At 43.8% G+C, this 12,322-nt stretch overlaps 1 protein-coding gene and 2 non-coding genes across 3 annotated transcripts; all 3 read right to left on the reverse strand.

The window, feature by feature from the left end:
• Positions 1-26: 26 nt before the first annotated feature.
• Positions 27-11,139, reverse strand: LOC135080119 (RNA 3'-terminal phosphate cyclase). Its single transcript, XM_063974805.1, has 9 exons — positions 11,049-11,139; positions 10,833-10,950; positions 10,385-10,511; positions 9,835-10,020; positions 8,142-8,280; positions 6,279-6,397; positions 3,121-3,268; positions 862-972; positions 27-307 (listed from the first exon to the last, which is right to left on the reverse strand). Exons 1-9 carry the CDS (start codon positions 11,088-11,090, stop codon positions 206-208), a joined length of 1,092 nt encoding a protein of 363 aa, XP_063830875.1. The 5' UTR covers positions 11,091-11,139; the 3' UTR covers positions 27-205.
• LOC135080305 (small nucleolar RNA U3) lies at positions 4,462-4,647 on the reverse strand. The gene has a single exon (XR_010258971.1). It is a non-coding gene; the product is annotated as a small nucleolar RNA U3 (small nucleolar RNA).
• LOC135080306 (small nucleolar RNA U3) lies at positions 4,998-5,143 on the reverse strand. The gene has a single exon (XR_010258972.1). It is a non-coding gene; the product is annotated as a small nucleolar RNA U3 (small nucleolar RNA).
• Positions 11,140-12,322: the final 1,183 nt, after the last annotated feature.

Genomic DNA, 12,322 nt, shown 5'->3' on the forward strand with positions numbered 1-12,322 from the left:
TTTATTTACTATAATAAATAACGTAATGGTTGGCGAAAATTTTAATCATAAAATTAAAAATATCTTAAACTTAATACAGAAACACACTTAAATTCATACATTACACAAATACATTCAGTCGAGCAATAAATACCGTTTTATATGTTAGCCAGATAGCTAGTATCGACAGCCTGGTTTCGCCAATATGACTTCATGTTAGGGAACACTACTGAGCTGGGGTCAGGTGTTTGTTAGTAAGCCCTAGGCCGGTGCATTCGATGATGTTTTGATTTCTGAGAGTTGAATCAGGATATATCTCGAATTTAACCTGAAAATGGAAAACAAATAACGAAATAAGGTTAAGGGCTGATTTTCTGTAAAAGTTAAGAAAAAAAATCTTTCTAAATGTTCTCATAGAAGACTGCTGATGGACAGCGAAAAGATAGAGAAGCTAAATATGTGTAGAATGAAAAAGTCGGTTTTTTACTATTAAAATGAGACTATCAAGAAATCCAAGCTTCTTTCTTCCTTGTGAAAATTCAAATTCATAAGTTTTTGCAATAGGAACATTCGTTCGTTTCAGCCGAAAGACGTCCACTGCTGGACAAAGGCCTCCCCCAAGGATTTCCACAAAGACCGGTCCTGCGCCACTCGCATCCAGGCACCTCCCTCGACCTTCACCAGATCGTCGGTCCACCTGGTGGGAGGCCTGCCCACGCTACGTCTTCCGGCTCGTGGTCGCCACTCAAGAACTTTCCTGCCCCAGCGGCCATCAGCTCTACGAGCTATGTGCCCCGCCCACTGCCACTTGATTTTAGCGATTCTGCGGGCTATGTCAATGGGAACATTCAAGTAACATATACTTTAGTGTTTGGTACTGACTTTAGCGACCATTTCGGCGATGTGCATGGCGGTTTTGGTGTGCCGAGAGACGAATCCAGTCCGTATCGACGACTTGCCCTCGGCCAGTGCCATGTATATGATCACTTGGTCCTGCAAACAAGAGAAAATTTACATTGTTTGTTCTATTTATTTATAGAACTGCCAGTAAAAAATAAATAAGCAGTAGACGGTGAGGTATCCTACTAAACCACCCAACCCAAGTACAAGATGTCAAGAAAATTATTTTTTAAGATGTCAGTTGTCATGGTTTCAGTTTATTGCTGGACACAAGCCTCAACCCCAAAAAAACGGATCTCCTGCTTGCTATTTTCATAGACTTGTTATTTTTACAGGCACGGTAAGGACATTTCGCAGCTTGGACATTTTGAGACTTTGACATTTTGCAACCACTTGACATTTTGCAAATTGGACATTCTGAGACTAAAGGCACGCCGCGCATCCCTAGTGCGTTCGCCCCTAGGATGCATCCCAATGACAGGTGCACCACAGCTGGCCTGCATGTAGCTTGTCAGATGAATCCGACAGAATAATGCAATCAGCGTTTGTACCTGTATGCTGTATCCGCTGGCTGGAAAAGCGCCCCCAGAGATCCGCAGAGCCGTCGCGGCCTCTTCCGAGAAATGGGCCATGCTGGGTGACACACGGCACCCACTTTTTGATTACGACCCTGTGCCTCAAAATGGCTAAAAAGCCGAAGCAATTTCGTAAAATGTGTGTCCTCTCTCCTTCATGACGATCGGTCAAAAGAGAGATGCAGGTTATGGCGCGAGAGAGCTGATCCCCCCTGCCCTTTTGTCCCTATGTCTGAGAGTCTTCCACCTGGACATGAGCTCCTCTGGCTTTACCTGGAAGTCTTTAAATAGACTTCGGACGCAGGTTGGCCGTAGTAAGAACAATCTGGTCAGGTGGGGATTCTTGGCTTCTTGGCTCAAACATGGAGTGCAGGTGCGGTTTGGTTCCCCATCATGGCTTCATCGCATGATGTCGTGCCCTGAGTGCCCGAGCAACTGCACTCAGGAGGATTTAATGAATGCTGCTGACAACGCCACTCTTGTGGCGGAGCTTTGGCTGACGCTGTGTAGGTTTGCTGTCGACATGATAAGAAGAAGAAGTGTACTGTGTGTGAAGTGTACTTTGTACCTGCGCGTGTTCGTCGATGCAGGCGCCGACGGAGAGGTCCCGGCGCATCGCACTGCCCGCGGCGCGTCCCTAGCGCGTCTGACCCTAGGATGCATCCTAATGACAGGTGCACCACAGCTGGCCTGCATGTAGCTTGTCAGATGAATGCTTCAGTCTACCTGCGCGTGTTCGTCGATGCAGGCGCCGACGGAGAGGTCCCGGCGCATCGCACTGCCCGCGGCGCGTCCCTAGCGCGTCTGACCCTAGGATGCATCCTAATGACAGGTGCACCACAGCTGGCCTGCATGTAGCTTGTCAGATGAATGCTTCAGTCTACCTGCGCGTGTTCGTCGATGCAGGCGCCGACGGAGAGGTCCCGGCGCATCGCACTGCCCGCGGCGCGTCCCTAGCGCGTCTGACCCTAGGATGCATCCTAATGACAGGTGCACCACAGCTGGCCTGCATGTAGCTTGTCAGATGAATGCTTCAGTCTACCTGCGCGTGTTCGTCGATGCAGGCGCCGACGGAGAGGTCCCGGCGCATCGCACTGCCCGCGGCGCGTCCCTAGCGCGTCTGACCCTAGGATGCATCCTAATGACAGGTGCACCACAGCTGGCCTGCATGTAGCTTGTCAGATGAATGCTTCAGTCTACCTGCGCGTGTTCGTCGATGCAGGCGCCGACGGAGAGGTCCCGGCGCATCGCACTGCCCGCGGCGCGTCCCTAGCGCGTCTGACCCTAGGATGCATCCTAATGACAGGTGCACCACAGCTGGCCTGCATGTAGCTTGTCAGATGAATGCTTCAGTCTACCTGCGCGTGTTCGTCGATGCAGGCGCCGACGGAGAGGTCCCGGCGCATCGCCATGCTTATTTTTAGTCGGTGTCTTCTCCAAGAGATGCGCAATAAGTAAGGGCGTCCGCGGAAGGCCAGCCTCGTGACATGCCCTTTTGAGCATGTCACGATAAATGCTGAGCGGGTGCCTATTGGCGCAGTTTTTTTCTCACCTTTACCTCTTTGTAATAGTACCTACATAATATGTGTTTTTTTTCTGCTTTTTGTTTTTTTTTCTGTTTTTTTTTATGGTGTCAATAAACCATTTCTATTCTATTCTATTGTACCTGTGCGTGTTCGTCGATGCAGGCGCCGACGATGAGGTCCTGGCGCATCGCCATGCCCGCGGCGCGTCCCACCGCGCGGCCCTCCACGTTTCGCATCCCTAGCGCGTCCGAGCCTAGGATGTTGCCCGATGCCAGCGTGCACCACAGGCTAGAGACAAAAACAATCCAGTTTTAGACGAAAACTCAGTGATGTCGTGTGACTCGAGTCGATAATTAATTAATTCCGATAAAACTGATATTTTGATAAATTTATAGCTAGTCGGAATGTGGATCGAAATAATTTTGTAGCGGTAAACGTCATTCTATATTATTGATTTTCTTATTAATTTGCAAATAATATTTTTATTGTGCTTTTATCAAAGTAATGATCGTCATTCCATTGTGCTAAATAGTACTAGTGGCGCCCTCTTTGTCAATGTTTTGTATTTGTCAATGTTCTGTTTTTGTTTTGTTTTGTTTAATGTTTTTTTTATTTTTATTTATAATGTTGGTTGGAGAGGCTCCCGCTGAAAACCACCGTCGGGGCACGCGTGCATGCACGCGTGGCTCCTTTTTGGCACAAAAATATGCGTGTATAGTTTTAAGTCCCTTTGTTCTGTTTTTTATTTTTTTCCTTTTTTGTGTCAAATAAAGTTTTTCTTATTCTTATTCTTATCCTAGGTTAATACAGTATAATCTCGATTATCCGGATATCCGATTATCCGGACTCATTCTTCACGATTTCTAATTACCGATTGGAGGTCTGGACCCATAAAAACGGAAGGTGCCGCCACCGTAACACGGTATGGACGTCGTTTAGTTCATTGTTAAAAGAAATGGACTCATCCAATGGTATAAAATTTAGATTTTTAGATTCTAAATGATGTATTGAAAACCCTTTCTATTGTAAAAAGTTAATTATTGTTTGATTTTACTTTGAATTCGATTATCCGGAACACAGGGGTGTTTTAATTGATCCGGATAATCGGGATTCTACTGTAATAGATCTTATCTTAATTTCCTATAAAATAGACAATACTTTTTTCAATAATATTAGAAAGAGAGTTTAACTCCAGTAATTCAATTGGTTATACATATACCCGTTATTAAGTTTTGTACACAACAGTGAATTTCAAAGGTTATGAAGTCTACGTATAACACAATTTTAAAAAAATGTTTACAAGTTTTTTTAAAATTATTTTACTTCACACTACATCCTTTAGCAACCCTTGATGAAACCTTTTGTATCTCGTAAAAATGAAATCTTCCCAAATCAAACTTAAACTAAAATGAAGATCATAGAATAGAAACAATGCGCGAGCGCAGTGTAATTTTCATAATGGATTAAAAGGGTTAAAAAAAGCCGCTCAGACAGCGACAACGCCCCACCCTCTCCGCCGAAGCGAAGGGCGAACGATCATCGAGGGCTGACAGTGGACACTGCCGCCCGTCTCACGCTCAGGGCGCCGCGCCACGCCTCATCAACGCGGCTAAGGGTAGGCTTGTTGAAAAAATATCGATATATTCGATATTATTAATTCGATATATCGATATTTTTTGCCGATATATTGTTAACCGATAAATCGATATAAAATATCCAATATCGAAAATTGTATCAAAAACGATATTTTTATTTTATTTATGGATCTTGGCTTGGAAGTGCCTTTACAGCCGATGCCGGCTACCAATTCTAAAGTCGCTAGAATCCAAAGCCGTAAAAGAAATGGAAAAATAACTGTTTCTATTGAGATATTTGTACATTAAAATAATTTACATTTTGTATAAAAATTACAATTTATATTATTGCGCTAGGCTAAGCTAAATACACTGTTATTTTAAAACCACAATATTTTTTAAATTTTGCCGATATATCGATAACTTTTCCGCGATATATCAATGCCAATATTGATTGTTTTTTTTTTAATATCGATGTATCGATATTTTTTTCACTTTCGACATCCCTCCTTAGCTAAGGGTGGTTTCACATAGTGTGAAGGTCTAGCGAAGAGCTTACTATAGAAATGATCCTATGAAGTAAGGTCTTAACTCGTCCGACTCGACGCAGGGATGTCTTTACCGGAAAAAAAACTCTGATATCGCGTTTTAAAGTCGGACACCGCCATCTAGAGGCGCTTCGCGTTAGTAAAAACCAGCCGATTCATAGCGGTCGCGGTGTGCTAATAAAACACCACGCCTTGCTCTTTGTGTTATCTCGATCATGACCTTCAAGTTCACCGGAGCCGACCATATCCACAGTTCATATGGTTGAGCTAATGTAATCTTTATGACAATAACATTGAAGTTCATATTGCAAGTGATGAAGTTCGTCTGCGATACTAGCGCCACGGTGAGGAACTTATTTGTACAGCAGCTTTTATTGATTTGATAAATAAATATTGATGGATTTTATTTTAGATTGTTCGGTTGTCTTTAATAAACGATATTTGTTCAAATAATTATGTAATAACCAGCGGCCGCCCGCGTCTTCGTACGCGTGGATCTCGGTTTACCCCCTTAGGGGTTGAATTTTACAAAATCCAGTCTTAGCGAGCGACTACGTTCTAAAAGGAACCATGTAAAATTTGATTTGAGACTTCTAGCACTTGTAGTTTCTGAGATTTCGTGATGAGAGAGTCAGTCAATCAGTGACCTTTCGCTTTTAGATATAGATTTTACTTTACCCGACCGGATACGCCATGGAAGGTTTTTGTAATCTCTTCTATTCTAAAAATCGCAATATAGCGAGTTATTTTTGTTCCTATTTCAAAGGTATGCAACCAGGACGTACTGCAGTCGATGACGCTTTGTGTGCCGGACCGGTACGTATGGCGGCGCCGGCAGCCTCCTCTATTCGCAATTCCGAATGCAAGAACCAATATGCTAAAAGAGGCGCCAATTACCAGAACGATGCGTACACATAATGTAGTAGCTAGAACCGTTGACATAATTATTCAGCTGTTCTTTGACTGAATTCACAAAAGTAAAATTATTTATTTTATGTTATAGCCATAGCGGCAATTTTAATTGTTAAATATGTACTAATTAATCTATTCTATCGCATTGGGGTAACCTGTAATGTTAGAGCTAAGATTGTTATTAAATAAATAAATAAATAAGTTATTTATTTTTTATGGAATGTAGAAGTAACAAGTTTTTAGCAACACTGTTAAGAAACTCACTTGATACCGTTGCAGTTGTCGGGCGCCACGCTCCTGTCCTCTTTGTAGCACTTGATGTCTATCTTGGTGCACACAGGTCTGAGCTCTTCTTTCGCGCCATCTGCCATTCCATGCGCTAACTGTCAATAAAGTTATTTAAATTTTCTAAATGGTTTTGATCCAAACATATAGTTATTTAAATATATTTTTTTTTAAATTAGTATTTTATTAACAGTTCTTAGAGTCGCTTCTTTGCTTACAATGAGGGCTATCGTTTTAGCACTCACCAGTTGGCGCCACTGTAGAGTAAGGTCCTGTCACTTGCTAGTAGCGAAGACAGTGGCGCCAGCTGGTGAGCGCGAAAGTGGTAGGAGGACTATCGCATTTGCACTCATTAAGATGGCGCCACTGTAGATTAAGGTCCTGTCAATCGCCAGGGGTGCCAACTGTTAAGTATAAAAACGATAGCCCTCATTGCTTACAACTGATCAGCTGAGATTTCAATCTGGACGGATCCGCGAGCATGCGTCGGAAGCCGGTCGGCTCCGGGCGTATTCCAGATTTCCAGCGGATACGCGCGCATTCTACCGCATTTTCTTTCTAAGAAATAAATGTTTTTGATTTGATTTGATTTTTGTCCGAACGGACGCTGCGCGCCGACTCGCGCCGGTCAATGTGAATCCTGCCTGAGCCTGTTCACACGACGCGTTTTTACTCGTGAGTTTCGAATAGCGCGATTCAGATTCTTAGGCCGTGTTCAGATGACGCGTTTTTACAAGCGCGTTTTGAATCGCGCGATTGGATGCGCGACTGCATGTGGACAGAATATATGAACGTCTAGTACCTCACAATCGCGCGATTCGAAACTCGCGAGTAAAAACGGGTCATCTGGACAGACTCATAGTGAGATACTAGAGGTTTACACATTCTGTCCACATGCAGTCGTGCGTTTCGCGATTCAAAACGCGCGAGTAAAAACGCGTGATCTGGACACGGCCTTAGGCCTCAGCCTTGAATTTAGCGGGCAGCGGGGCGGCGGCGGTAGCGGCGCGGGAGCGGCAGGATCTTTTGCGTAAAATCAAATAGACCGGTTCTCGAAAATAGCGGCGCGGGAGCGGGCAACGAGCGGGCAGCGCATTCCTTCTTTTGCCCACATTAAATCGAGTTAGGAATAAATTTGAATCGAAATAAAATTGTCGCCGTTGTTCAGACATTTCGTTTGCGAATAAAAACAAATATCTCGACAACACAACCCCGAACACAACACTTCGCCGCTAAAGCGCCGCGCGAGCTGCCCGCTTGTTTGGAGAACGGGTCTGCGTTGCCCGCCCCGCTCCCGCGCCGCTGCCCGCTAAATTCGAGGCTGAGGCCTTACACGTTCCGCCGCGGTAACGGCATATACGCCACTCGAGAACTATTCTGGCCCAACGGCCGTCGTCTCTACGAGCTATGTGCCCCGCCCACTGCCACTTGATTTTAGCAATTACTTTTAGTTTTAGATTTTAGAAAGGTGGAATTCATATTATGGCAGTACGGGTCTCGCCGTTTTCACGAAAATCAATCTAAAAATCACTACGGCAACAACGGTCGATTTTACATTAGAGTTTCATAGAGAGCAGACTTGTTGTTGCAAAATAACATTTGTATGAATTCGGTCCGCCTCGGATGCCAAGCCTCAGAGGGGGTGACACAAGTCGCGCAGATAGTACTGATTAGCGGATCTGCTATGACAAGTCTGCGGTCTACCTCATGATACGGGGTGGTGCGACTGTCTTTCAATCTTCGAATCGGTAGGTAACCCCAAAATCCTGGGGGGTAGGGGGTGCCATAGGACTTATGACGGGGGGGGGGGGGGAACGTGTTAATAACATTGTGCGGTCATACATGGAGCGGCAGGTTGCCGGCCACGAAGCTGGCGCCCTGCACGGCGGTGACGCGGCCGCCTTGCATGATGTCCACGCCGCTCAGGTACCGCACCGGCGACACCCGCACCGACACGTGCCCGCCGCCTTTGGGGAAGTACCTGACGGCAATCAGGAGTCAATTGAAGGGCGCTGATAGAAGGGTACCAGAAGGCAACGATCATTGGCGTATCTAGAGTTATTTTTCAGGGGAGGACCTCACGTAACAAAACTTCAACGACAACAAATCGCCGAGTTGCGATCCTATCGAGTAATCGTTCTGTCGAAATGACCCTTGTGAATACGGATTTAGAACTTATTTTTCGATGGGACGACTTCTGGACGTCAGTCAGCGAGATCTGTCAAAATACGTGAAATAGACCACTGGCCATGCCATGTCAAGAGGTGGCTAGCACTAGCCATGTGGTGTGGTCCACCTACGGTACAGGTATAGTATCACTCACCCGCGCTTATGTATGGTCATTTCAAAATCCGCGCCGAATCGATTCAGCAGCTTGCGGAACGTCTGCGCCATAAAGTCGACCTGCGGAGCCATGGCGGCGTTGGTGCTAGTGTAGTAGAATATTATTATTCTGTGGTATTAGTTTAGTATCATACTTACCCTCTCTTATGTATAGTCATTTGGAAATCCGCGCCAAAGCGATTCAGCAGCTTGCGGAACGTCTGCGCCATAAAGTCGACCTGCGGAGCCATGGCGGTGTTGGTGCCAGTGTAGTATCACTCACCCGCGCCTATGTATACTTAAATCGAAATCCGCACCGAAGCGATTCAGTTGCGCGCGGAACATCCGCGCTATGAAGTCGACCTGCGGAGCCATATAGTCCACTTGCAGAGCCATGTAGTTCACCTGCGGCGCCATATAGTCCACCTGCGGTACAGGTATAGTATCACTCACCCCCTCTTATGTATGGTCATCTCGAAATCCGCGCCGAATCGATTCAGCAGCTTGCGGAATGTCTGCGCCATATAGTCGACCTGCGGCGCCATATAGCCACATACGGAGCCATGTAGTCCACCTGCGGTACAGGTATAGTATCACTCACCCTCTCTTATGTATGGTCATTTCGAAATCCGCGCCGAATCGATTCAGCAGCTTGCGGAACGTCTGCGCCATAAAGTCGACCTGCGGAGCCATGGCGGTGTTGGTGCCAGTGTAGTATCACTCATCCGCACCTATGTATACTTAAATCGAAATCCGCACCGAAGCGATTCAGTTGCGCGCGGAACACCCGCGCTATGTAGTCGACTTGCGGAGCTATATAGTCCACATGCGGTAAAGGTAGTATCACTCACCCTCTCTTATGTATGGTCATTTCAAAATCCGCGCCAAAGCGATTCAGCAGCTTGCGGAACGTCTGCGCCATAAAGTCGACCTGCGGAGCCATGGCGGTGTTGGTGCCAGTGTAGTATCACTCATCTGCACCTATGTATACTTAAATCGAAATCCGCACCGAAGCGATTCAGTTGCGCGCGGAACATCCGCGCTGTCATGTCATGTCAGGTGAAGTCGACCTGCGGCGCCATATAGTCCACAGACTATATTATTATGACGTTCATAAGTGCCACTTGTGGTCTAACTGAATAAATATTTTTGATTTTGATTTTAGACGGAGCCATGTAGTCCACCTATGGTACAATATTATACTATTACTCACCCCCTCTTATGTATGGTCATTTCGAAATCCGCGCCGAATCGATTCAGCAGCTTGCGGAACGTCTGCGCCATAAAGTCGACCTGGGGAGCCATGGCAGCGTTGGTGCCGCCGCGTAACTGCAATTCAACCGGTGCGGCGCCGAACAGCGCGCACGGCAGCGCCGCCTGCAGCAGCAGGCTGACCGAACTGGAAACAATTTTAATGCATGGAACTGGAAAATAGCGCCAGCAAGTAAAATGGCATTCTTAGTGTCGGCGCAAATGGGCCACCGACTACAGCCATCGGTGGCCAGCGACGACGCCATTTGTATTTACAACGTGACAAGCAAATAAATAATTATAAAAAGTGATGATAATTTTACCAGTTATAACTTGACTGGATTATGAATTAAATAATCTACTAGCATAAGATAGAAATTTTTCATTTTAAACATCATCTAATATTTAATAAAAGCGCAAAGGCAAGATTTTTGCACCAAAAATGTAAAACGTTGAAATCTGTTTTTATAGCGAAAAACGGCAATAACAAATCAAGTAAATATTTAAAATACCCGGCAGTGTGTGTGTCAGCCTCATACTGCCCGCCCCTGAGCGGGCCCGGGGTGAACTCAATCTCGGTGGAGCCTATACTGGCGCCCCTCACCCTTGCCTGGCACATCTCTCCGACAAGTTCAATGCCTGAAATATTTAGAAAGAAAAGAATTTTAAATATGTTAGTTTGTATTGCTTAGCTGTACTATTGTTCTTTTTCAATTTGAATTAAATTACTTACCTACATACCTATCATTTCTATGTTTTAGGAATAATTTCATAATAATAATTGCATCTGTATGTCAATAGTTTACCAAAATTCTAAAAACTTTGACATGTCTTATGAATTTTTCAAATATTATAGATTGTAACAAAGTTGTTTCAAGTACTTTAGTTAGACGAATAACCGCCTAAAAATATAATTTTAAATCACATTGCGCAATATCAGTAACAGTAGTAATGTACTACCTTTTAGATGCTGCGAAGCTAACCCGGGCTTGCTTCGGCCCGCCCTGATTTTGCTCACTCGAACTGGCACACCTAAGATTGCACTCAGCGCAATAGAAATACGCAGTATTTGACCACCCTGCAAAGTTTGAACACATTAAAATCTTAGCAAAACTATGTACTGAAAATAATAGTATTTATTGTTTTGATTTTTTATGGTATGGTTTAAATACATACCCCCTCTAAAATGCTACCGTCGATATCTATGAACTCAGTCATTTTTATTGTGAAATAATAGCAATTCAGTCCCCTAAAAGTTTAAATTATTTGAATTGTTGTAATACGCCCGGCACCAGCACAACCTGTAGCACAACTTTCTGCAAGTTTTGCAAATAAATCAATAAATCATAGAGAAAAGTAATACATAGGAAACAATAAATTGGCAAATTGACATTGACGTAAACATTTTTTTTCTATGATACACCGGGCAACGGCATACAGCATGACAGTAACATTGCAAGAGGGCGTTAGTTAAGACGCATTAATTAAAAAACTTAAAATAACTTTGTCTCAGTTACCTTAAATCAGCTAATCTATGTGCAAAAACATAGTGGATAGCTTTTTCAACTAAATTAAAGGTTGCGCAACGAAAGTTGAGGCAAACACGTACTCCCACTTATGTAAATTTCAGTATAGAACTCAAAAAAACTGCAGTGGCCCGTAGAAACGTAAGGAAATAAAAATTTTTGAAACTGACCATCTCTCTGAAAATTCTGAAATATAAAAAAAAATCATCTAATGGCCAGATTAATCTATAATGGCGCCATCTGTGATTCACATGCTGATTAAATAAAGTGTGCGTTCCATTCCACATTATTTTCGGTTCAAATGCAAAGTTATTGTTTAGTAGAGTTTTGTTTATGAATGAAACGGAACTTCCACGCAAAATGTCAATACAATTTTTTGGAAGTTGTGGATTATTTTGTGCTATTTTACGCTAAAATCTTAAGAAGTGGTTTCAAAATTACTCAAAGCGACAAGTGGAGATTACAAGTAATTTCATGGCATCTTGATTTGTGACGAAATAATCTAGCAAAAGCTTACCAGGATGCAGAGGAAACCTGGCTTTCCCGTGGCGAATTGTAGCATCAAAATGGTAAATAACCTTTTTAACTACGTATCGGCAAACTTTCTACGTGTTATTATATGGTTACGTGCTTCGAGAACAGCCTTGATATTTTCTGTTGCGCATAGAGGTTGTGCTAAATTAAATTACGCATTTACCTGCATTATACTACTTTCATAATGTTCAAATGTAGGTAGTTGTAAGACTTCCAACAAATAATTGAAATCATAGCCAATATGTACGAGCAGAATCATTAGAAAACAGGCTCACATATTTCTTTAATTAATTATGTTTGATCAAGCTACATTTTTTCTATAACTGCTAACATTCTTGACTTATAATTGCTTGGTGGTAACGGGATCTTTGGTGTTGCGCTCACGTGCTT

Source organism: Ostrinia nubilalis, chromosome 17, assembly GCF_963855985.1.
Source record: "Ostrinia nubilalis chromosome 17, ilOstNubi1.1, whole genome shotgun sequence".
In the NCBI taxonomy this organism is placed as follows: domain Eukaryota; kingdom Metazoa; phylum Arthropoda; class Insecta; order Lepidoptera; family Crambidae; genus Ostrinia; species Ostrinia nubilalis.

What these genes read in the sequence shown, in the direction of transcription:
- LOC135080119 (XM_063974805.1), bottom strand. Translation starts at nt 11,090, where the DNA reads ATGACTGAGTTCATAGATATCGACGGTAGCATTTTAGAGGGG. An exon ending in AGCTTCGCAGCATCTAAAAG is followed by an intron (nt 10,512 to 10,832) that starts GTAGTACATTAC and finishes TAAATATTTCAG; the next exon opens with GCATTGAACTTGTCGGAGAG. An exon ending in CCGGCAACCTGCCGCTCCAT is followed by an intron (nt 6,398 to 8,141) that starts GTATGACCGCAC and finishes CTTTATTGACAG; the next exon opens with TTAGCGCATGGAATGGCAGA.